The 27,052-nt window shown below is 39.7% G+C and overlaps 1 protein-coding gene across 4 annotated transcripts in view; it reads right to left on the reverse strand.

The window, feature by feature from the left end:
- DNAJB6 (DnaJ heat shock protein family (Hsp40) member B6) overlaps window positions 1-27,052 on the reverse strand; it is a 63,776-nt gene that overhangs the window by 22,565 nt on the left and 14,159 nt on the right. For all 4 annotated transcript variants that reach the window (XM_080339218.1, XM_080339215.1, XM_080339217.1 and 1 more), the window contains exons 6-8: window positions 15,621-15,752; window positions 14,595-14,736; window positions 12,465-12,535 (exon numbers count right to left, since the gene is read on the reverse strand). In XM_080339218.1, coding sequence (XP_080195344.1) covers window positions 12,465-12,535; window positions 14,595-14,736; window positions 15,621-15,752 — 345 coding nt within the window. The remainder of the gene's footprint in view (window positions 1-12,464; window positions 12,536-14,594; window positions 14,737-15,620; window positions 15,753-27,052) is intronic.

Raw genomic sequence — 27,052 nt, forward strand, 5'->3', positions numbered from 1 at the left:
ACCCACATTTCAGAGCTACCACAAAGGCAGGGAAACTGGAGGAACACGCTGCAGAAGGCAGCAAAGAGCAACTGGACACCCACCGACTCTCAGCGGAGGTGGGTGCACCTGTGTAAAGGATGTACCACCAAAACTGCGTGACAGGACAACAACTCAATGCCTGAATCACAGAATCATGGAATAGTTTGGGTTGGAAGGGATCTTCAAAGGTCATCTAGTCCAACCCCCCTGCAAGTTGCCGTAAAAAGATTCTGCTCAAAATCGAGCAGCGTACGGACATGCCCACATCTCCTCTAATTCTGTAATGGCAACGAAGGCTTTTCCAAATATGTGACTGTCACTGGACTCATTTTACCATGGTGTGAATGTTTGAAAAACTTCACAAACACTTCATCAAAACTGCAGAGCTTCGACTTGTTCAACTACAAAAACCATATTTGTACTACCAGCAGCCCCAAGTGCAGGATCCACCTCTCTCTTCAACACCAGCAAACTCAAAATCTGCTCAGAAACACTTGCCGAGAGTTTTATGAAGTTTGAAGATGTCAAACTTCATTTATGTTCTCCTTGTAAGATCATGATTGCTCCCTTTGCAGGGCTGAAAATGTCCTACAGTCAGCACTGTGATATCGAAAGGAAACCTAGAGCAGATGCACACCAGATAAGACTGACGTTCACCTACATTTGTTGTCATGCAAGTCAGCAACTGACATAAAAAGTCCCGGACTTTGCACTTTTCAGAACATTTCATCACTCTCCAATTAAACTGTGACCTTGCCTGAACTCCCAGTATTGGACACATCCTGGTACCTCTGCAGAAACAATCTCCTTTTACAGTCAATTTTAAACATGCCAAATAAAAGAAGTAACAACTGCTTTTTAAAGAAAAAATTGCTTACTCAAGACTGAGTACTGGGCTGGAGACAAAATTACAGGAGGTAAGGTAGTAATATCACCTTCCAGGAGATGGAATCTCTTTGCAGAAGCCTGGAAAGCACCGAGTATTTATTGAGAAGACAAACCAATAAATAAAACCATGTGGCTGTAACACTAATATACTGGACACTGATGACAGTCCTGTTAGGACCTCAGAGTGTCCATCTCTATCATAATTTCAACTGAAAATATACAGGGCTTGTATTTTAAGGGACGATTAGCCAGAACTGTCACCAAAAAAAAACTGGAGAGGCTTTGACCTCTGTCAGCAATATATCATCTAATATGCATTAAAGCTGCACGTCGAGCTGCTGCCTTGGCTCTGGGCCACTTACAGGTCCATACTCAACACTGGAGACACCGATAATTTGGGGAATTTTGCCACCACGCCCGGAAAACACAACAGTGAGCCGAATGTGACGTGAACAAAGGGTTGGCTTTTTGTTTCAGGGGAAGCTGGGAGGCGTTAAGACCAAATCCACACCTCAACCATAAAGAAAAGGCTTTTTGCTACTGGAAATGATGCTGTCAAGGGCAACAAGCACCTCCCTGCAATGGAGCACAGAGCACGGGCATGCGCTTGGCTTCGTGATTTATCTTACAGAAAGGGTTACCGGGGATGTCGGCACCTCCTTCTGTAAATAGAGGAGCAAAGCGCACCCGGCATCTCCGAGCAAGCGCTGGAGGAGAGGGAAGAGCGGCAACCACGTCACAGGAATCAATTCACCTTTTTGGGCTTGATTCTGTTCATCAGGAGGAGCAGGGAGGCTCAGGCACCTGCATCTTCACAGAAAAACTGTTTATTTCCCCAAGCTGAGCTTTGTGGTTTAAGGAGTGGTTAAGCACCTAAATTCACCTCCTGTCATATGACATTTTTCAAGGCAGAGTTACGTCTGTTAATAAAGAAATTATTCATGGCTACAAAACTGCTATGGGCAGAATACGGGAGAAATTACTACATTTTCTTTTAACCTTTCAAACAGGACTATCTTCCAGTTCTTTCAGGCTAATACATTGACTGATTTTTCACCCATCTCCAATGTATTAGAAATACCTTGGAAATTATCTAAACAGCCTGCCAGTAATATACCATATAGTAGTTACTGGCATCCATAGAACTCCTCCAAAATATGCATATGCAGAGTAAGCTATGCACACTTTTCTTTTTACTTAGCAGTGGTAAAAATTATCATCTCCTTTGTCATTTTCTACCCGATTCTTTAGAGAAATTGCTGTTTTGCCTAAGAACACGTGGATGTCCCTTCCAGTGAGGTAACAGGGACTCGAGTTGTACAGCAAAGAGAATTGCATCTCCTGACTCTCAAACAGGTTCCACGCAGATGCAACCCAAACATTTTGAAGCTCCTTGGAAAATATGGACAAAATGGGCATAATTATTTTGCTTTGGCAAGTTACAGCTCTTTTAAAAATAACTAATTGTGAAGAGGTTTTCTGCTAACAAACAGCACATACGAAGCATACGTTGGCCCTATACTTGGTCATTACAGAAGTATTTCTGCCCTAGACTTCTCTTAAGCCAGAAAAGGGCCAAGCACTACAGCACGTACACTTGTTTGCTCTGCCATTAATGAGTTTCCTTGTCACCACAGCTGTGTCTATACTGGTGACGCTGCGCTCCTGGACTCTGCTGTCAGGAGAAAGCCTTGTGGATTTTATTATTCGTACAGAAAGGCAACTGCACAAAAGCTACTTTAAGGGCTGAATATTTAGATCTCAAAATATGATTAATTCGGCTTTAGAAGAACTAAGAGTTGGTTCTGGAGCTGCAGCACTCTCCAAGCTGGACACCGTCCCCAGGATGGACCCAGAGACACCAGGACTTTGCCATACAAGAGTTCACATTTTGGTGTCGTTCCAAACTATGTTTGATGGTTATATGACCCAAATGCTGCCAAGTTATAACTCCATGAATTTGCCTTCCCTCAAGCTTATTTTAGAAATAAACTTGACTAACAAATGCAGTTCCAGGTGTACACAAAACCCAAATAAGCATCCGCAGACAGTTTTTTCATGCACATCAGCCCTGTAGGAGACATTTCTCCGGCTGTTCCTTGTGGAAATATCTTTCTGACACATTGCAGTCTTAGGCATTTAGTGCACTACCAAAACCCATCCAATTAACAAAAAGCCAGCTTTTTTTCATTATAGTCACTCTAAATTCAAACCACACATATTGCTATCCATGTAAGATTTAACACACTCTAAAAACAAAAACTTTACGTCGTTAAAGTGTTGCCCACACTTAAGAAAATGAAAAGTTCATTCTGCTAAATGAATCTTTGTCGTAACGTTACATTCATGAACAAGAAATGTCCTAATCTTCACCTCGGGAGCTGAAGTGAGGCTCTCGCAAGCTCTGCAGTCTGTTGGTGGTGAAAAGACAGGAGATGTACAAGGGCTCACTGTAACATGAACTCCAAATCAAATTCCCTGGGACACTCATCATGGCCCTCACCCTCGTTCCTCTCATCACTAAACACCCAATTTGTCCACTGAAATGAAGCAATTGCTTACCTTAACGGATCCAGAATGTCTTCTCCCACATGAAGTCCACTCTTGGACCCCTACGCATCCCAGACTGGATGGCAACAGTCACCAAGGAACAATATCTGTGCCCTAGATGGACATGTTGTCTCCTCTCTTCCCACCTACCCGGCTTCCCCAGCACCTCCTGATGGGCAAGGCAGCAGCCCCAACCATCCTTCAAATTCCTTCATGGCAAAAGCATTCCACAGTCTCAAAATCATGGTAAAAGAACACGTCATGTGCATTAATGTTAACACACCATGAGAAGGCGGGAAGAAACCAAGACACAGACTGTGAAGAAAGGCTCAAAGAAACGCTGTGCCCCATATTGCACCTTCATCACGTCCCAGGCTCCCGGGTTTCTGCTGCTTCTCTGCAGAGCCCAAACACTCGCTTCTCACTAAAACATAATCTCCAGAAAGCCAACTCTTTTAAGACACTGAAAGCTGGGGAAACCACTTCTATTGGTAGGTTCTTCCAACAGTTAATCATCCATGATTTAAAAATGTATGTTTATCTTCTCATTTGAGTTTGGCTAGCCTTATACAAATGTTTATACCCTTCTGCCAACCAGAGCGACCTTTAATATGCACAGTTTTATCTTGCTGGTGTACACTTTTTCTTAGAATCAAACTGGAATTCAGCACAGCATCCTTGACTGGCAGAGGCAGCTCCTTTGCCTTTGCTGGCAGGGAAACGAGTCTCTGCAGCAGAAAACAGGCAGGGGGAAGAGGAGACAAATGCAAACGCCCACGGCTTCTGCATTCACTGTGATACCTCGTGATCAGGTTTTCCTGATGAGAAAGGCAAAGGCCAAATGAGAAAAAATGCCCTTGAAATTTGTCAACAGCACAAAATAGGCTGTGTTGGTTTCCTGCTTCATAGAATCACAGAATGGTTTGGGTTGGAAAGGACCTTCAAATCCCATCTATTCCAACCCCCCTGCCATGAGCAGGGACATCTTCACCCAGATCAGGTTGCTCAGAGCCCCGTCCAGCCTGGCCTGCGATGTCGCCAGAGATGGGGCATCCACCACCTCTCTGGGCAACCTGGGCCAGGGTTTCAGCAGCCTCACTGTAAAACATTTCTTCCTTCTGTCTGGTCTGACTCTGCCCTCTTTTAATTTAAAACCAGCATCCCTTGTCCTGCTGCTACAGGCCCTAATGTCTGTCCCCATCTTTCTTACAAGCCCCTTTTAAGCACTGACAGGCCACAATAAGGTCTCCCCAGAGCTTTCTCTTCTCCAGGCTGAACACCCCCAGCTCTCTCAGCCTGTTCTCCCAGCAGAGCTGTTCCAGCCTCTGATCATCTTGGTGGCCTGCTCTGACCCCCCCCAACAGGTCCATGTCTTCCCTTTCTCCCTTACTGGTTTCATGGCCTGCAAGTTACATTGCAAAGGCTCACTGTGCCTATCAAAGACATTAAGATTTGCCTTTCTTCTTGGGGCTAAAACTTGCAAGCCCAGAAAAGACAAAAGTAGCACTAGGGGTATTTAATGAAAGAAATGCTTCGGTGGTTGTCCTAACTCAGAAGGTGAATCTCCCCAAGAGAAACATCTTCTACCTCTTTGCACCCACTGAGAAGCTCAGTCAAAGGCTGAGGGCAGGTGGCTTGTGAGCATTATTCACGCTTGCAGGCAATACCAGGTGCATCTAAAACAGCCTCAAGTGAACTTCTGGCTCTCCAGTGCTCTCCTGAACATTCACAGTATAACAGAATCACAGTATGTTTGGGATTGGAAGGGACCTCAAAAGATCATCTAGTCCAATCCCCCTGCCAGAGCAGGAACGCCTAGGTGAGGTCGCACAGGAACATGTCCAGGCGGGTTTGAATGTCTGCAGAGAAGGAGACTTCACAGCCTCCCTGGGCAGCCTGTTCCAGGCTCTGTCATCCTCACTGAGAAGACGTTTTTTCTCAAATTTAAGTGGAACCTCTTGTGTTCCAGCTTGATCCCATTACCCCTTGTCTTATCATTGGTTGTCACCGAGAAGAGCCTGGCTCCGTCCTCATGGCACTCACCCTTTATATATTTATAAACATTAATAAGGTCACCCCTCAGTCTCCTCTTCTCCAAACTAAAGAGCCCCAGCTCCCTCAGCCTTTCCTCACATGGGAGATGCTCCACTCCCTTCAGCATCTTTGTTGCCCTGCGCTGGACTCTCTCCAGCAGTTCCCTGTCCTTCTGGAACTGAGGGGCCCAGAACTGGACACAATATTCCAGGTGTGGTCTCACCAGGGCAGAGTAGAGGGACAGAAGAACCTCTCTGACCTACTGACCACCCCCCTTCTAATCCACCCCAGGTACCATTGGCCTTCCTGGCCACAAGGGCACAGTGCTGGCTCATGGTCATACATTCAGCTCACAGTTTGTAAAAAAGAGCTGAAAAATGCACTCTGGTTAGTGAAGTGCAGTACACCTAGTGATAAGGACCTGACTATTTCCCATTAAGCACCCAGTAGTAAGAAACATGTATGTCAAGATTAGCAGGCTAATTCTGGGAGGTGAGTGACTGCGTAACGGTGCACGTCCAATTAAATCAAAATGCCTTTTGATGAGAGGCAAAACCATTACAGAAAGCCTGGCCAAAGCCTTTTGAAGACAAAATGCCTAGTTCTGTACCTCCAGCTAAGGAAAACTGAACGAAAGGCTGAGCCTTGGCCATGTGATTTTTCTCCATTTTCCTCCAGAATTATCGTCATACAGAAGTCCAAAACAATTTAAAAACATGCATAGTCTAGCTCCCTTGGGGAGAAGAAGGGCAGAGACCGATACTACAGAATATGCCCTTTCACAAAAGCAAGATGCAGCACCCTGAGTAAGACAAATATCGCACCAGGATGCAAATTCAGACTTAGTTTCTGTACCGGGTTCTGTTCTGCTCACAGCTAAAGGGCAGCCTCCAACTACATGCCTAGGAAACAGTGTGCAGAGGTGGCTATGGTGACAGTTATGCAAATGTGTGATAAATGAGTTGATCTTACTCTATATATCAGTTAGACACACACAGCATGTATTTCTGGAGAGAAACCGAAAGGCTGCTGGGTCTACCCAGCTTCTCTACCGGATGTGTCAAAGCTTTTGTAGGGTTACGTTTGTTGTTTGTGGGGTTTTTTTAATCAGGTAAATTCCCCTCTTGAACCACATTTCCATCAAGCTCACGACTGCAACCAAGATACAATACTGTTAGTCTAGAGCTGCTGCTTCCTATCTTTAGCTGTTTTGGTAACAGCTTCAAACAACCCTGTCACAGACATGGCCAAAATAATTCTCTCTTCTCTTCTTCATCAGGAACGTGTGTTCCAAAATCTGCATTCCATGACCAGTCACCCAGGCTGGATTCCCCTCCCATATTAGTAACTCATTCAAACAAATTTACAACTAGGAAACAACGCAGCAGATTTTGCATTTGATTTTTAGCAGTCAATAAGAGGAGGAATTGAAGCCTTGTCAACATACTGTGTCATTTGTTATATCGCATGAAGGACCAGCATCCTTACTGTGGTCTTTACAAACTAGGTTTTAATATATATTCTCTCTCAGAATTAACATTTAATTGTATGAAAAGATTCAGCTTTATTTCGACCACTGGTAAACTGGCAGCTACAGGGGTTTTCTTCTATTTTTATGAAGTTCATTCAAAGCTGGTTGCATTGAAAAGAATAGCTGAGAGAGCTCTCATTTATGATTCAATAAAAAGGAGAAGTTACAGAGCAAAGTTTTAAGAATTATTACCATAAGCCTCTAAAAATCTATTTTCTTGATTGTCAATTTTAAGTCAAGCTCAAAAAAATAATCTATTTTTAATGATTTTTAAATGAACCCACCATGCTCCAAAAGCCAGCATTACTTAAAAAGCCAGAGAATTAAAGAGACAATTCTACTTAACAGCATCCTTTAATAAAACTTCTTACTTCTCTTCTGAATTAAACATATTTTAATCCCCACCATCACATTTCAAAGCCGACATGTTCTCAGGCAGACTCCAGCTCCCTTTATTTGGAAGATAATCAGTATTTAGGCCAGCAGAGCAATCTACCTCACCCCAAGACTTCACAGCTTTCACATTCAGGCACTATCATCATCAAACTACGGTGTGGATTTTCGACATGGTAAGCATGACAGGGGATATAGAATTCATGTGGGTTTCCAATTAACTTTCTACTAGCTGTTTTAAGTACTCTAACGCCTAACCAAGCACTAAGTCAGCCAGAACACAGTTTTCAGAGAAGTTTCAAAGAGTCTGAACGAGCAGGCAGCTTGCACAGGTTCAGGGTCACGTCTCAGATGGTCACAGCATTTTTCTTCTTCTTTTTAAATTCAACAACAGCATTTCAAGAGCGGGGCTTATGGCTTTGTGAATGTCTGACCTAGGCAGCAGAGTATAAACCAACCATCTTCTGCTCTGCCTTCTCACTATTGCACTTCACTAAACAACCAACTCTAGTTGAGGTGATTTTTCCAAAACCAAAGCAGATCAAACAGTAAACCCACTAAAATGATAAATTGAAAAGGTCTAAGCTCTTACACGAACAAAGTAAATACGCTTCATTCCAACATATTGCAACATAAGGACCACTTCAGCTGAAAGATAAAATACCTTTTACTTAAGACAACCTCTTGAAGACAAGCAATAACAAGAAAACCCAAACTGTCTACACTGGGTACAACCAAAGCAAGTCTGTGATGACAAATGAGTCCCAAAGCAAAAAAGACCAGAGGGAGCAGACACTATAAACAAGTTTCCTTTTCTTACATTACAGAAACTAAAATTTCAAAGTCCGGATTACTGCTGGCTGGCAAATTAACAGATGTCTGTATTGCAACTACCTTGTGAGAACACCATGAATTAAACAGAAGCCTAAATACTAAGACATCCAAAAACCACAACCAAAGAGACAAGTTTTCCAAAAGTACTAAGAAATGCTTCCACAAAATGGTTAACGAGTACTCTAAGACTAAGTTAAAGCACTGCACGGAGTCCTTTTGAAGAGTTCTCTGCCCATTAGCATCATACAGCTGTAAGCATTCGTTTTGCAAAGCAACAATCTCAGAGGCAAACACAATCCTGTTCCGATCACAGATCGTACTACAGGACCGCAGGAAACAAGCTCACTTCTCACACAGAACCAAAGCACATTCAGGAACAATTCACATTTCCAAAAATAACAAAATGTAACTTTCTTTATCACTGGTCCGCCTCAGAGATGGTCTGAAACACAGAAGCACAGCTAAATATGAAAGACAAACGTCCACTCACACCTAACGCTAACACATCACAGGAGGACAACAGGACAGCCCAACACAGACACTGACAGAGAAAGAGAAAACCCTTGGGCTCGTTTAGAGACAATTTTTTTTAAGTCTTTTATAAGCCTTGTTTTCATCATTCTAAGACTCAGTCCATCAATTAATCACAAGTTGATATTCTATATCTTACAAATGCTATATGAACACTTACTCTGCAGAGCAGCTTTGTCACTTACACCACAAAACACCACCTGTCATTGCCAACACAGAAGGTGTTATAAGAACCGAGAAATAGCTGCAGCAATTTGAAAGCACCAAGAATTGTAAGCAAAAATCCCAAACCTCTTCAGCGCAGCCAAGTGCAAGGGGCAGGTGCCATGCGATCTGAAGAGAAACTCGTGTTACGGTGAATTGCACTGGAATTACTGCCATGCACAAGAGAGCAAGAGCGGTTGCACCAAGGAAAAGCATCACAAAGTTCTTGTCTTCCACCAAAGAACTTTGAAGCGAGTACAGAAGAGTAAGTGACTCAGCAGGTTCAAAAACTCCATCTTAGTTTTTCCAGACCATGGGAGGAAGCTTGATTTAAAGGGGATGGTGTCGCTAAACATTAATCCCTCATGTATTTTTAATTAAACAGCACCTGGTTTTGAAAGCCACCTCATTCCACTGCATGTTTGATGCCTAGCATTTGCTAGAATTAAGAATCTTTTCTGTTATTAAGGTTTTTTAATGCTGTTTTGGCCAAAATTGAAGTTTAAGGAAATTTGCTGCCCTTGATCCATTCTGTCCAGTGAGCAGGTTTTGTACAGCCATGCAAATTACAGATTAGTAAGGAACAACGTAAAATTTTTCAGGACAACCTAGTAAGTAGATTTTCAAGAGAAAATGGAAATTCTGAATGTATAACACAACGGGAAGATTTTAAATTGGATCCACAGTAAACATAGAATGAGGTTTCATTTTGTTTTCAGTTGGGTGTGAGAAGTTGTATTTAAAAAAAAGTTGGATATGTTGTTCTTTAAAAAAAAAAAACAAACTAAAGAGCCCTGTGTTCTACATATTGAAACAGGCGGACACTATCAGGCTTAGGTCAAGAGTAAGAAGGTGACTGGAACTGCTAGTCCAGTTGTACACTTGGACCAAGCCCACGTATCCACCCAGTTCAACCATCAGCCTGTTCAAACGCTGGTGTGCGGGGATCTGCTTACTGCTCTAGAAATCTTTCCTGCTGAATTCCGCCTTCACCTGACTTATTTCTTCTGGGCTGCTCTTGTGTTTTGCCAGTTTCTACCACGAATGCGCAGCGCTGCCATTTGATGCTGCATTTTGTCCCGCTCTGCCAATAACCAGCTTCAGGGATCTGAAAGCAGAAGACAGACTACCCAAAATATTGACCTGCAGCAAATGTATAGCGTTAAAGGATTTCACTATAGAAGCCTGGAGTGAACAGTTTGTCTGTCATACTATGAGAAGGGTAGGAAGATCTAAGACAAGTGTGTGGGTACAGATTTGCCACTAGCAGCCACGCTATCATAACTTCCTTGTTAACCGGAGCTAGGTAATTTCAATGTTAAAGAAGATTACCTGGGATTAAAATGAAAGGTAGTTTGGCAGCTTAGCATAAACCCTATGGGTATCCACAGGAAGGAATTCAAACTCAACTGCAGATTGTCCTAATTTTATTTGAGTTGGTTAACTAATTGTGAAGCACTTTTTACAGTTTACATAACTTAAAGGAGCACACTGTGTCCTATAAATATAAATTAACATTTTTTAATAACTCAAGACATCACAACAAAGTCAGATTTTGAAATAAATTGTCTGTTTAGTTATCTGGATCAAGAAGGAACATACATGAGAAAGTAAAAAACAGCACTGACAAGAAAACACTGTTTAGCTCTAAACTGAGTTTGTGCTTCTACACCAAAAACACAACACTGAAGTAACAAGAACTCTGCAAAGATCTTGAAAAAGTACATGACTTATGTAGTCCCAAAACCAAAGCACACATTTATTTCTTCTTCTACTGGTTACTTTGCTTGGTTCTATGAAATCAGCCTTAATGGTAGAGGGACAAATTAAGACATACTAACTCGGCTGCAAATGCGACTTCTGTTGTAGCAGTTAGATTGTTGCTTTGGGTTGGTTTTCCTACATGATAAGCAAGAGCAAATCTTTTTGATATATTTATTAATCAATATATTTGTTAGTACAAAGCAGCTGGTGTTCAGCAGGAAGGCATTAAGTGATCATTTGAAAACACCATGTCTTTTTTTTTTTAACACTAAGCCACTCTGCAGGATTTGGTGAAGGCCAGATGTTCAAAGCTGGTGCAGAGATAAAAAGTGCACATCCAGGATTGATGCACAGCAATACCCAGAGCCTGGCAGGTGTGAACATACGCCAATACTCATCTGAATGCTTTTGCTATGACATACAGAAATCAAGTCATCTTTCACTAAACTTTGAAAATCTGGTCTTAGCTACAAAATTAACACTTTGCTTCACTTTATTAATTTTTAAAAAGGCATTAATCTGTGCTTCAATTTTGGGTTGATGACTAAAATTAGAATGAGATGTTTTAAACCTAATAATTCTGTACACGTTTTCTCCAAAGCTATTATGCTGGTTTCTAATACAAGCAAAAAAAAAATCTTATTGTTCAGAAAGCCTTTTTTAATTATTAAATGTTTTCCTGTCTATTTACATTCATTACAGACTATTTTTGAAGCAATCTCAGGAACTTTCAAAACCTTTTTTTTTTAAAATGTATGTTCTAGGGTAAAGATGGAGTTAGAGAGTCGGCCTCTGAATGCTGCTTAAAAATAAGTGCTTCAAATATAGGTTTAGAAAAGAAATTAAATATCATGTTTTCAGTCACACTGAAGAAAACATCTGCAAAGAAAAAAGGCCCTCATCCTTAAGATTGAAGAAAAAAGGTGGTAGGGAAACAAACAAAAAAGAGCACTGTTTTCCCAAGTTACCCAAATCACACACAGACACAAGAAGGTTACAAATGCCATTCATGAAAGAATGCACCACAAACATCAGCATTTATTCATTTTGAATTGTCTTATTTTAGCAAATGACAAAAGACTCAGCTCACTGGCTTCACTTTTGTTTACCTTTTGCTTACATTACACATTGAAACATTTGTCAAAACTTACTAAGTTGTCTGCATTCATGCACAACTAGAAAACATCCTTAATTTATTTAAACCAGAAATGCATTACCAGAAATGTATTAACATTGTTCACTACTAAACAGTTAAAAAAAAAAAAAAGTTGAAATTATTAAAAAGGTTATCCTGGAAATGTTAACTTCACAGCAGACTTAAACTACTAATTGGCTCACATTTCAAACAAATTGGAAAAAGCAAGATTCATGCTAGTGTTAGTGTACATCTCGCCCTAGCACTACTCAAGGATCATGGTTCACCTTGATCATATATAATAAAAAGAAAAGTGCATACAGAAATTTACAACAATTTTAAGGACGAAAATGGTCCAATTGATGTGGTCCCAACAATAAACTCAAAAGTCTATGACAAATACGAGCTTCAGTGAGCTATTTATTCTACTTAAGTACGGATATACAGAAAGTCGAGTTCGTTTGAAATCTTCAAAAAATGTTCCTGTCAATCCTCAAATGGTGGCTGTTATAGCTTAAAATTTCTGTTAAATGCGTGCGTTGAATTACTTGTTATCCAAGCGTAGCAGCTGCTCCTTACCATTTATTGTTAGCGACCTTAACTGGCCATCTTCTTCAACTTCTACTCTCTCTTGTCCATTCTCAACAATCCTGTAGGACAAAACCACAGTTACTCCTTTTAAAGCACTGTCAGCAGTTTGGAAATAGGTTTTTAGATAAGGAACTATAGCAGAGCACTGCCTGCTTCACACAACTGTACTTGCCAAGCTTTTGTATCTAACAGCGCAGAAGCTGTAACTGGTAACCATCTGCATTCCCCACTTATTTATAGCAGGAAAATCGCTTTCTGGAAGTTTGAATCCTCCACTTTGTAGAGTTCACAGTTACAGCTGCCACCTCGTACACTGTCACAGTTGTACTGACACTACCCACTATTATCTAGAACTAAATGTCTTTTGACAGCGCAACTGTAAATCTTGATGTTGCATTTAGTACCTACCCACTTGTTAAATGCATAATATTCTAGATCACATCCCAATTTTGCATGATATAAGGCACACTCTTTAATCCATTTTAATTTGATGAGACCAATTAATTTGAAGACCTACCATGTAACAAGCTTAAGACCAGCATGTATGTTGCACAACTTAAGTAGCCCTGGTTGGAAAGCGAGATTATTAAAGAGCTCTGTGTGTCTGGTTTGGGGTTTTTTTGTTTGTTGGTTTGGGCCTTTGTTGTTCTTTCTTTTTAGAACACTTAAAATTTATGCCTAAGTTTTCCCCTCATGATTCAAATGGGGAAACCACACCGAGGAACACAATCTTTTCTGGAGATCAGGCTTATGGAAGAGAATACACCAAAATTAAAATCAGAGGGAATGGCTTCTTGCCTGAAGCAAAATATTACTCAAGGAAGATGAATCTTCCTTAGGCTTAGCAACAGACACTCTATAAAGCAACAGGACTTCTCGGAGATAGAAAATCCATCTTCCTATATGTGGCTAACCACATTTCTTGTGTCTCCTCACTCTAAATATGATAATAAAAGATATGACAGTAGCATGCTTGATTTACTCTGTTTTTAATACTAAAACAAACATGGTGCCTTGCATAAACACTTTGTCTCTCTTACCCGGTACAATTCCCTCAAAAGTGGGCAGTATTCAGATTTTTCTGGAATACACTCCCAGAAAAATATCTTGACCACGCCAGTGCGTGATGGCAAAGGCTACATTTAAGTGGCCAAGATGACAGGATCTCTCTAATACAAGAGGAGACACAAGAATTTTGCACTTCAAAATATAGGACACAAGTTATCAGACAAAAAAAATTGATTCTACCTTGCTTTTCTGTAACTTTTTATCAAGTACTGAAATCACATTTCATTACTTGTTCAGTTCTCCTATAACTTACTGATCATAATGTCCCATGTAAGTTACTCTATAGCAAACTAACATCTGGGTTTCCCAAATGCAGTGATTTTCTCATCACAAGCATGATATAAAGGTATTCTGTATAAGTACTGGAAAATTCACATTCCAACAAACAGGAGAAGTTTTCTCCAAAGCAGGTTTCAGTTACTCAGTTCACTTAACGGATAAAAGAAAATGACTTTTTACACAAAATCTTAACATTGCCCAGGAAAGCAAACCAGAGCAGATGTTAGGGGAAATTGTTTCATGTGTTATCATGTCAAAAGCTACATTATGAACAGAAACCAAGTGCACTATTCTCCAGAAGCTCAAGCTGACTCAGCAGACAGTAGTCAAGGACAATAATAAAAGATGTGTCACTGCACAGGAGGTTCTGAAGGCCTGGAAGGGCTCCATTGCCAGGGCCCTTTCAATCAGCAAACAAGCCGCAGCCTGCATTTTTTGATCAGGACAGTTCTAAAACCATGTCTTGCATGTCTGAACCTTCCTTGACTATCAAGAGTTTAGACAAAAACATCATCTTCCCCATTTGCACACGCTACGGCTTTATGTGAAGTCTGCAATGTCAAGAAGAGGCACAGGACTTAATAAAACTTCTCATTATTTTTTAAGCATTCAGAGAAATCCAAGTAATATGAAAACCATTGCTACAAAAGTAAAAATACATATACATACATGTATCACTATATTTACGTGCATATATATTGTGTACTTACATGCATGTATTTAGAGCTATATATGTCTCTACATATAGTTTCATACAAATACATCACTTACTTCTTTGTAGTAATTTTTCTGCCGTTAACTATTTTAGTTGAGGTTGATATTGATTTGAAGTTGCCCATCCCACTGCCACCAAATGACGTAGAGGAGAATGAAGCAAGGCCTCCGTGTCCCAGTGAACCAAACGAAGTAAAACCTACCGGGGAAAGAGATATTTGACTAAAAATATATTTTCCAATGATTGTGGGATCCAAATCTATCAGTTTCTCAGACTACATCCCAGCTTCAAGATGCCCTTAGATAGCTGCATCCACACAGCATCAGTGACTGACAGCATTAAACACCAGTGTGACAATAAAAACATTACTCCAGCCCCATCAATTCCTCCCACATGGACCCATGGTTCAGGTTCCAAATGGAGAGCATCATCCAAAAACTGCTGGTTACTTCTTCTGTTCAAGTCTGTCTGCTGAACACAACTGTTATTCTTGCCATTCACAGTAAAGCTACTAACTTCAATGAGGCTGATTTTTTTGCTTTAATGTGGATGTTGGTAAGCACTGAGTTAGCAGACTGAACACGTTGTGTGTTATTAACATCCCAAGTAATAACCCAAACTTTAACACCCAAAAGGATGTCAACTATCAGCAGCTCTCAGTAATCTCTAGCCGTCAGCGTTCAAATTGATGACCCCAGAACTGATACTAAGTAGTCCTATGGATTTTAGGCACACATTTTTCTAGGACCTTAAATAAAAGCCATCACTCCCAGCACCTAAAAGCAAATAGAAGAAAATTCTAAAGCTATAAAGAAAAAGCAGCACCAAAATTAAGAACACGGAGTTCTGCCCCTTAGAGGTCTTTCTGCTTTTCATGAGCTTTCAGGTAGACCAAATATTGATAACTATGGTTTTATTTGCATTCAGACCTTACAGCGAGCACCTTAATTTTTAAGAAAATGGCCTTTAAATTTCCTGAATGAAGAAGGCAACTTTTTAAAACAAAAGTATTTCTCAGCTTATTATATTCAGATCCTCTGTGAGTCAAAATGGCATTCCTTGTTAAATATTGGGATATTTACCTGTGTCAAATGAAGAAAAACCACCTCCAAAAGCAGGGAATCCACTAAAGGCAGAGAAAAATGATCCACCACCTCTGTTTCTGCTTCCCCTTGGACCCCGTCTGCCACCGAAGAAGTCCTCAAAAGGGTCGTCTAGAAAATAGAAGGTGAGTATTACTGAGTGATTCTGCATTTAATCATTAAGGATTCTTCATTTAAAAGAAAAAATTCCTTGTTACAGATAAGATTTACATTGAAATATTGCTACTGAGCTGAACAGTCCACTAAAAAGCCAATTCCTATGATACTCTGGACAAAATTCTGTTTCCCTTTCAAGCTTAAAAAATAATTATAAAAGGCAGCTTCTTCCCTTATTTTAGCTGTTCAGTATCAAAACCTGGTAAACCTAATGCAAATACTCTTACGTTTTTCAGTATAATAGAAGCGGCAAGAGTTACAGAAATAGTATTATTTCCATCACATGCTCATACAGCCTAATACACTTGAGGTATGATAAAAAAATTAATTGAAAGTCAACTCTGAGCAGTCAGTTGACATTTGACAGATTTAACACTCTTCAGATGCATGATCATGATCTTTACACACCAAGCCACCATAAGGCAAATCCGTCAGCTGTTCTACAGAACTCCCTGGCATCAGACTAAGTTTTTCCAAGGTGTGGAATAAAGAGTGGCACTACAGACAAACTAAACTAATAGAGCTCTTAGAAAATTATTTTAACCAATCTTGCAGTATCACACACAGGTACCTAAACTTCCTAGCTTATTTCTATTAAAGATTTATTGTGGATCACCGTGATGAGGTCTCTGAAAAGTAACTTCTAAATAGGTTATATCAATTATTGAAATATAAAAACAGCAGCCAGGGATTGTTGACTCATACTCTTAAAGTGTTCAACGTGTTTATTTTAGCACTTGCCACATTAAGTACTTCAAACATGTATCCTGATGCACATTTAGGCAGGAAAGTATGGAGATTTACACACTGTCCCTACCAAGCAGAAGGAAGATGGGAGAAAAAGAGAAAGGGGGTCATGGATAAAACGCTATTTCAAATTCAAGTACAACTGTTATGTCATTCTAACAGCTGCTGTTCCATCCCCATCAGAAAACAACAGTCTCTTTTTAAAAAAGGGTTTAAAAAGAGGGGGAAGGAGAGGGCAGGGATGGAGAGGACCTGTATGGAAGAAAGCCTTATTTTCTTTGTCACTAAAAAATAGTTATTACTATATTTATCTGAAACGTGCTTTTTACTAGTGCTCTTAAAACAAAGAACACATACAATTGCAATGATCTAATAGATAATAAACATAATACTTGCACTAAAATCAGAAAAGTTTAGGAACTTCAGCTATTTTCTCCATCAACCACAACTCTTCCCAAATTAGTGTTGTATAGTACCAATGATTTTACAAGTAGGTACTTGATATTGAAAAGTAACAGTTTGAAACACTGCTCAGAATAAGTTCTTATTGAAAAATGCAGAAATTGGTGATAGCAATGACAGCAGTATGAAAGCAAGGGAAAACTCTTGTAACCCCATGACTGCTCAGAACTACAAACTGATAAAGTGAAGGTCAGAAACGCAGTATTTATTCCACCTCTGGTACTCCCACAAAAATCCAAGCCGGTATATGATAAATCACCAAGTTAATGCAATAGTGACAGTACTAAAATGCCTTCTGATAATAAAAAGATATCAGTTAACTGCCTGGTCCATTTGCAATTACTTAATAAAGGTGAAACGTCATGATGTATTTATGCCGAACGAAAACAGCCACCAAAGACAAAAAATGCCAAGAACAACAAAATTAACCCTATCCTTCCCCAAGCTTACACAGTTATGGAATAGAACAAGGCAGGACCAAACTTTGACCTTACATACAGTAGACAAAAAAGCAATAAGATTTTTTTTTTCTTCCTAGGGTATTTTTTTGTGTTTCTTCAATATAAAGATGACCTGTTATTACCAACAAAATAAACCAACTCTTGAGCTTGGAAATATGGGAACCTACCACCAAAATTACTATTTCTAAAACAAACACTACACTCATTTAAATAAAGCTATTTTTTTCAGACTAGCGTTATCAGCTAGCAAGTAAAATCACTGCAGTTAATTTTTTGCAGCGCAATTTATTCTCACTAGAGTGACTCATAAGTTAGTTATGAAGGTCATTCACTCACGTGTACAAATGATCTATATTATATTACTACCACTGTTAAGCCTTCTATTTATAATTCAATTTTTCTTGTTACCTGGAGTTAAAATAAAAACAAACCAACCAACCATATAAGCTTTGAGGTTTGAATCCTCCACAGTGTATCAGTCTATTCTGCAAGTGAATCCCTCCTCCTCGGCACAACAGCAGCAGAAACACAAAGGTTTTTAAGGGACAGTTACAGAATGTTCCTGAGATCCCTGCTATCAACTCAGCTTCTAAGTGGATTACTGCCTACACAAAAACCTGACAGAGACTGGGACATGCCTTAGTAGCCTTTGGCAACCATACACACCAAAGAAAGAGGCCAGCACTCTGTGTTAGCAAATGTCCCGGCCTCAGGTGATTTCTGTTGGCAGCCCTGCTAATAATCCTCCAGTGCTCTTCTAGTAACTCTTGCCAGTGAACGGAGACACTGGAACCACTGCAGAATGCTCAGCAAGATGGATGATGCAGAGACTGGAAAATGGGTAGGACTTTCCTGGGGGAATATTTCTTATGGTCCTGATATCCATCCAGGTACAGCATGCAAAGGGAAAAATAAAGAAATAAAAACCACCAACCACAACACCATGAAACACCACCACCAAAACCCATGAGGAGAGAAGGCAGCAGGAGGCTTCTGCATTCTTACTGTATTCACCACTAAATATACATGAATACAGCAACCTCACATCTATTCAGACCCTGTGTATGCTTTTAGGCCCAAAATCAGTGTGATTAATAGTACCACTCAGCAAAATAATAACATTTCAGCCTGGTAGGCCTATTTTTGTGATCTAGCAGAACCTTTCCATGCATGATAACCTTTTCACATAGACGGCTTTTTCCAAACAGCTCAAATGCAGTGAATATTGCAATAGGCAACTGTTTGTTGCATGGTTTTGTTTTGTTTTTTTTGTTTGCTTGGGGTTTTTTTTTGCCTTTTAAAAAAGTTTTTGGTGGCTTGTTTGTTTGTTTCTAATGACTCCTCATATGATAGTTATTTTGGTGCAACTTAAAATCCATGTAATTCCCTGACTAAATATTAGAAGCCCATCAGATCAATAAAAGTAAGAAGTAAAAAACAGAACAAACAAAAAAATCACCAACCACAAGTTAAGGCCTTTCTAAAAAAGGCTAAAAAACTATATAAGTACTATACAACTGAAAAGCTTCAGAAAACCAAAATACTAGACCAGTGTTACCTCAGAGTGTAAATAAATGCTGTCTGGAGATAAAGCCATAGTATACTCTAGTCTGGGTATTACCAAAACCTTATGAGAGGGCAGAGTATCAGATTCAATTTCAACAGAAATGTTGGAGCACGTTTCTGACACAGAACTTGTGGTGCAAAAAATAGCAAAGACAACAAAAGGTGAAAAATCTCAAGGAAGCCAGTGAGACTTCTAGTCTATCAGCAACAGGAGATGACATGAAGCTGTCTGGGGGAAAAGCAAATGCTTAAGCATAAGCCTGCTGTTACTAGGTAGGAAGATTACAGTTAGAGAAGCCAAAAAATTAATGTGAAGGCTGGAGCACAAAACCCTCAGCAACACAAAAGGCTACACACTAACAAACCCATCTGAAAAGAATGACATTAGGTCATGTTTCCAAAAGAATTTATTTAGAAAATATCTTTGCTAATTCAAATGCATGTCTCATTCCTCTGGATAAAACATTAAACCAGCTCACTGTGAACCATGGCATCCTACCTTGCTTTTCTGTAGTCACAAAGAAAGTATTTAACCTCTAAAGTCAAACAACAACTACACTGCATCTCTCTCTGCAGTTCAAAATGAGGTAGGTCATGATTAACCCCATCCACAGGAGTCCTTGGCTCTAACACATTTTCCCACTTTCAGCAATATAATCCTATTGCAGAATACTACGTAAAATAACTGATAGCTCTTCTTTCCCGCTTTGTGATCATGGAACCAAATGACAAGTTGTATTAATTCATTACTCCAAAAGAAAACACTGGAGTGTTTACATTGTTACATTTCTGTTGCATCCATGAGCTAATCCCACTCAGTACTGGCAAGACTGGTATATCTGAAAGAAAATGGGCAGGAAGGCACCATACCGTGGGGAAAGGAGAAAAGAAGGCAAAAATCCATAATATCTACATTTGAAGCATTCTACAATTCAGTTAAATCTCATTAAATTCATCAAATCTAAGGCATTAGCTGGAATCACCACAAGATACTAAACAAAATGTGCCCCATTTCCTATAGCAGTCACTTCTACCATGACACTGGTACCCTGGCAGCTTCTTGGGAACCAGATGAAGAACAGATCAGCAGAAAAGAGCATCTCCAGATGAAAGGAAGTTCAGCCACATCAATTCTTGGCCAAAGTTCACACTGTGGCCATAAAAGCAGCTGTGCTGGTTACAGGGAAGACAGCAGGAAAACGTGGCCGGTGGTGAAAAGCAGCAGAGGAAGCTGCTTTCAGCCACAGAACGATGTGTTGAGCACACTGCAGCGCAATGCCATCATTCACCTCCAGAAAAATCAAGAGCTGAGATAAATCGTGCACTGCCAGCAAGTGTTCTCACATGCACACACTGCAGCAGGCAGCAACACTGATAATCTTATAGGGACAGTATGCAAAAGAATACTGCCTCATAGAAACAGGATCACAGCTCAGTCACCACTTACTGGGCTACTTCCCCAACCACTACACTTCGTTTCTTTATTCTCTGCAATCAGAGCCATACTGCTGTCCCTGCCAAAACGTGATGCCAAGGAAAAGCTGAACACCCACCCTGCAGACGCAGGCCGGGGACACCGAAGCTGCAGCACGCTGAGCAGTGATGCTGAAAGACTGCTCAGCCCCTGCGGAACAAAGCAGACTCAACAGCACCGAGTATTACAGCCTGCAATCAGTTCTTTCTATCAAAAGCATACTGTACGTTACTTTATAGATCATGCCAGAAGAGATTCTGAAATAAGGGTCTGAATAATATGTTTATACAAAGGGCTATAGATGTATGATATATCCAATAAAATAGATATATCCAATAAAATAGAATTCTTGCAGTAGGTATTTCTAGCTTGTCTCCTATTTGAAAAACGTTTCAAAGATGCAGATTTGCAGTAAGTACACAACCTCATGCTACAGCTCTGGAGCATACCCAGGCACTACAAAGGATATCATCAGAACAAGACAGACCACGGAAACCTGTAAGCACTTTTGCTTTGAAATAATGTTGTCTTTAACAACAAAATACCACACTGTTGATGCCACTTACTCAGAAGAGACACTAAGATGCTGTTGCAAGCACTGTTGATTCACCTGCCTGGAGTGTTTCTCCATGTTCTTATTAATAACTGCGCACTTCCAAAATACCAACTCAAATAGATGTTCGCCCCACTTGTTTAGGCAAGTTTACCAGTGGAAGCATTTGAAAGTCTTTCTAATGATATATAGCAGAGATCTTGAGATTAGTAATTTCCTAGGAAAAGGATGCTTAATACATTACCTTCAAATGCCATCTATACCATAATTATATAGACAGTAGAGTATGTAAGTCCCACTCTAATCAGCATTTCATACTTACCAAACTGCTGCCCGAATGTTCAGGCACACCTTAAAAACAGAGGAATCTTCCACTACCACTGTATGACCCACTCCCCTTGCACTATGTTTTGCATTTGGCCTCTGACCAATTTAACCAGCTAGCTATTCAAGGAAAATTAAACATTAAAAAATAAACAAATAACCCCCCCTAACTGTTTTCTTGAGGACTAACAATTTGAAGTGGCTAAGGATGCTGGAGGCAAGTTTCCTCTTTGGCCAGTGCACTATCAAACAGCTTCTCAATGTGTCTAATGGGATATCAGTGTCAAAGATTAAAGTTTTAAGATGGACATGAGAATTTGGAACTAGGCCTCCACCCTTTCAGCAGCAGAAGCTAAACATTATTTTAGCTACACATGGAGCCACAACATTAGTTCCATCTGTTGCTGTTTGGTAATGCTGTCTGGGCAAGACAATTCCTGTATTTCAAAGACTTTATTTGAATCTTTAAAGTTACTCCTGAAAAATTCACAGTAGTGAGATCTGGACCATTCAGTGGATAATTATGATCTAAGACTGGTGCTCATGAAATACATTTGTGCACATTCATACCAAAGCAATGAATGCACATTAAAATCTCTGAGCACTTCATAAATACCAAAAGCTGCACAATTATGTCAACAAAAAGATTAATTAGAGAGAGGACAGTGTTGTGTGAGACAGCTTTAATTGAAAGCGTCCTCCATTTTCAGTTTTAAGCAAATGTTTGATTAACAAATACATTTTACATTAGAATACCTAAACATCATGATTATTCAGGAATGAAATTACATGTGGATTAAAATCATTATCTGACTCTTCAGCAAACCTTTTGCCCCAGCAAGACAACTTTCTGTCCTTGAGATAAACGGGCTGATGAAGCTATCCCATTCCTAAATGTCCTAAAACACAGATCATGTAAAGTAAGAGCTTACAAGGATTACCGCATGCAGATTCTCCTCTTTCCTGTCAGATGACGACTCTTTAGCCTGGATGCTTGAAGTAACTCGCTATGCTTTTCCAGAACACTCAGGCCTCATTGTATGTAATCAATATGACAGTAGTCAACCTGCAGTAATTTTGTTATATGGTATATAGTTTTGTTCCACCAAACAACTAGCTAGTTGATGTTCTCTGTGACAAAAATTCAATTTAGATAGTCATATTAATGTCATGTTAAATTTAATTTTACCTTTGGTTTCCAAGAGTAGAGACTTTTAAATACCACATAAACCAGGTTTACAGAATTCTCAAGGGGAAACCCCACAGAATGTATATGGATTTATATACATCATGTGGTATATAGATTAAAATACATCCTGAATTCTACTTCACAAACTAAGAAATCATTTAAGGCATTTATAAAATGCCATCTCAGAAGGCACAATGAGAATACTAAAGTGTTTAGGAACTACAGCAAAACTGTTCAAGATTATCAATTATGTGGAAAGAGACTCCACAAATAGACTTCTCTCAGACATGAAATCTAGAGAGGGCATCCATCTGGAGCAATTTATCACGTCACATTAACAACACATTCTACCACAGAGAAAAGGAGGGGTGCCTGTGGGATTCACTGAACTAAACATACAGGCATCTAAAACTGTTTGAAATGCCCAGAAAATTCTGTCTGGCTTCTAGATATTGCTGCTGGAGGATACTGGGCTGCTGTAGGTACCGAGCCTGTTGGGTAATGTTATGCTGTTGTGATAACCATTCCACATGTCAATATAATTCCTCATTGATAATCCCTTCCAACATATAACCCATTCTTGAAGTGAGAATCTGAAAAGCCTCTAAACCAAGACTAAGTCAATTCTTTAAAAGCCCAGAATGACAGCCTAGCTACACCAAAACCTATCAGTTTCTGTTCCATGCAATGCTTGAAGTAGCAGTCTTTAAATTAATGAATACACCTCCGTTACTAGTGGTAACACTGAAAAACGTCCTTGAAAAGTTTACAAGTAAAATAGAACCAAAACACTACATGGAAGACAAATGAACCAAATCAAGGTAAACACTATATATAAATTGAGTAGGATATGGTTTACATATAAAACAAACTTAACATAGAGATGGATTTCTCATTTCAGTAGGAAGAAACAGTCCATTCTAATGTCAAAGGACAGTCAAAGAATAGAACAGGTATACGGTACAGAGTGCTGAATACCAGTTAAGCAGATATTGATACTCCTATGTAGTACTTTGCAATACAAAGAGTGGTACTGCATAGGAAGCATCACCTTTTCTCTTCTTTTATTCCTGTTAATATGGATTATCATTCATTCACATGTCAAAGAGATTGAAAACTGTCACTGGAAGAGCTCACTATGCAAAAGCAGATTGTGCTGTAACAAGGCGTGACAGAAAGTGAGCCCATTTCTCACAAGTTAACCTGCTGTCATATTATCAGATCAACTTTTCAAAAGTACTTGCCTTCATGCACCCTGATTTTTACAAAGTATTTGCATGCAGATCAGTGAAGAGAAATTGTGACTGGCTGAGCTACGTGCAACACAGAGCGCATAACATTAACTTTACTCTATTTGGAAGCATTCAGGGTGTCTTCACCAGTATTATAAATTCTCATTTGAAAAGTCTGAAGGGACTCATCAGTTAAAAACCACCACCAAACTCTGCGTACATTCTTGTCTTTTCCATAGATGAATTAAGATGCCTCTGTTTATAAAGAAAACTTTCTGTAACTGCAATAGTAGTGCAACGTAGCTCAGTGGAGTTTAAGAGACTCAATTCATAGCACAGTTTAAGAAATTCTTCATATCCATAAATTTACAGGGATTACGCATCTGAATGCTACTCTTTCCATATTCAATGGCAATCAGAAAACAGTCCCACCTGCATTCTGTGGGCCTCACTATATGCCACTTCAAACTGTATGAGAAGGTGCAAACATCTCAAAGCATTTATTCAGTTTCATGTTTGATTCCACCAGTGCACATTTTCAGAAAGCCTTATAAAACCAATTATAACCCAAGTGACTTAAAAAGTCACGAGTTCCACAGAAAATTCATCAACAAGTTGAAAATTTCTGATTTTTTTAGAAGATAAATTCCCTTACTCTTCAGGACAGAAGCTGCCCACCAGTATTCCAACAGAACAGATCCTACAAGAGCTCTAGTTAACCAATACAAATAATCATGTTATACATAAAATTCTACTGCTTGCTTTGGGCATTATTAAATGTACTACATTCAGTTGAAAGCAGCCAGATTTTCACGCTGTACCACCTTAAACATTCATGTAAATTTTGCAGAGGTGAGACTGTTGCCAACACTTTTTATAGAAAGTCGTGGAAAATTTGATTCAAGTTACACTTTCCCATCCAATTAGAGAATGTCTTGAGCATATTAAAGCAAAAAAATTTCAGAAAAATAAGAGGTGTTCACCTCAAAGCCTTCTGACTAGAAAAACTGCAAGAGGATTTACTCAGAATCCAAAGCTCAACACAGGTTTTAGGACTCTGATTGCTGACACTGTAACTATCTCATGAAGGGGAGGGAGCTTTGAAATGGACTGTTTTCACTAACTGGACTATACCCAATACAGCTGACAGTGTTACTTACTCTGCAAGGAGTGGAACTTGTGCCACGTCACTCACATCTTAAAGCTGACAATAACAGTGATCAATACATGAAGTAGATAACCTGCTTCAGAATAAGTAAATAAATTGGGGTGTTGAGCAGTGGGAGAATGTTTCTGGAAGCAAGCCTTGATGCCATCAGTGCAGAGGTCTGGTTTTAAATCCACCCATTCCACAAGGCAAGATACACCAGTTTTCCTGTGCAGGAGTGGCTGAAATAGCTGCAATATCCCAGGAAAACTTTGGCAGTAGTGGTACCTCCATTTGGTAAGCTGGAGACCTCTATGCACTATGTTGTACAGCCTTGTTTCTAAAGAATTCAAGAGCTAAGCCCTCAGGTTCTTTTTAACTCCATGAATATTTAACATGCAAGGTTTAACTTCACTTCTTTACGGTTAGTCATGAACACCGACATTTTTAGAGACACCAAATTAAATCTTTTGCTGGTGAAGTAAATACAATCAAAATAAAAAACAGCCTATGTCAATCTCCAGAAGATAGAACATGCCTTACCTAGACAGTTTACTCTAGTTGAAGATATTTGATTGAGAACCAACTAGTTTATTTAAAGTATCTTAGATTCAGAAATAAATAAAAGAGCTGAACGTCCTCTCCCAGCTCCTCCTCACTAGCTTCCTACTCAACATCTTGCTCAGATTTTTCTAGGTTTTCTACCACTCAATCATAAAATGATCGAGGTTGGCAGGGACATATGGAGGTCATCTGGTCCAAGCCTTGTTTAAGCAGGGCCACCTAGAGCAGGTTATCCAGGGCTACGTGTAGATGGCTTTTAAGTATCTCCAAACATGATGATCACACAACCTCCGTGGGCCATCTGCTCCAATGCTTGGTCACCCTCACAGTAGAAAAGTGTTGCCTTAAGTTCAGACAGAACCTCCTGTGCTTCAGTTTGTGCCCACTGACTCTTGTCCTGCCACTGGGCACTGCTGACAACAGCCTGGCTTCATCTTCTTTACACCCCCCCTTCATATATTTATATATATATAGATGAGACTCCACCCTGAGCTTTCTCTATACTGAGCAGCTCCAGCTCTCTCAGCCTTTCCTCATATGAGAGATGCTCCAGCCCTTTTTTGTCTTAGTAGTCCTTCACTGGACCCTATTCAGTAGCTCTGTCTCTTGTACTGGGGAGCCCAGAACTGGACACAGTACTTCAGATGTGACTTAACCAGTGCTGAAATCACTCACCTAAACTAAAATCCTCATCTAGTACTCCTTAAGATTTTTCTGCTGCTGCAGGAACAGTGAAGAAGTTGCATGTTCCTAGTTCAGCCCCGGTTTAATGCATCTGTATTTTGCTAGATGCAACCTCCAATCTCCCCCTTACTACTTCTGCCTATTTCCCACTGCATCTAATTGCTCAAGTTCTGCTGTTTATCCTCAAGCAGATTCTTCCTTTAGCTACTCATCTAATTCATCAGCTAACCTTCTACTGTATTCAGCCTCCACCCTTTAACCCCTTTTCTAATCCTTCATTAGTCATCCAACAACTGATGATCCCTGAATAGCAAACTAAAGAAAGATACAATTAAAATCTGAGCTGAATTAGCCCCTTAATGCTGCCAAAGATAAAAAGCTACCTTTCAAAATATTAAAACATCTACATACATTATTATAGAGATTAATCAATATCAAGGTACTGAACAGGAAGAGAGCTTTGTTTTTCAAGCACATCTCTTGCAGTTTTCAATATGGGACCTTTAAGTAAATAATGAACACAGGATGTCCTCCACTTTAAAGGTCAACATTTTATTAAACACTCCAGCACCTCTGAGACCTTCAACACACAAGAGCAACCCCATGAGCAAGCAACATCACAAGCCAAAAGACCATCAGCACTACGGTAAAAAACATTACTTTGACAACTTTATCACATATTACTCCCTTTAACTAAATGAAAAATCCAGGCTTCAAGAACTATTTCAGTTATCCGAGCCTTTAGGGGCTACATCCCACTAGCAAACATGTGACACGAATTTGGGAGACTGTCTAGATTATGTATGCAGCTGTTCTTGTTTTGATACAAGAAAATCATTCCTGCTATGATAC

Source organism: Nesoenas mayeri, assembly GCF_963082525.1.
Source record: "Nesoenas mayeri genome assembly, chromosome: 2".
In the NCBI taxonomy this organism is placed as follows: Eukaryota; Metazoa; Chordata; class Aves; order Columbiformes; family Columbidae; genus Nesoenas; species Nesoenas mayeri.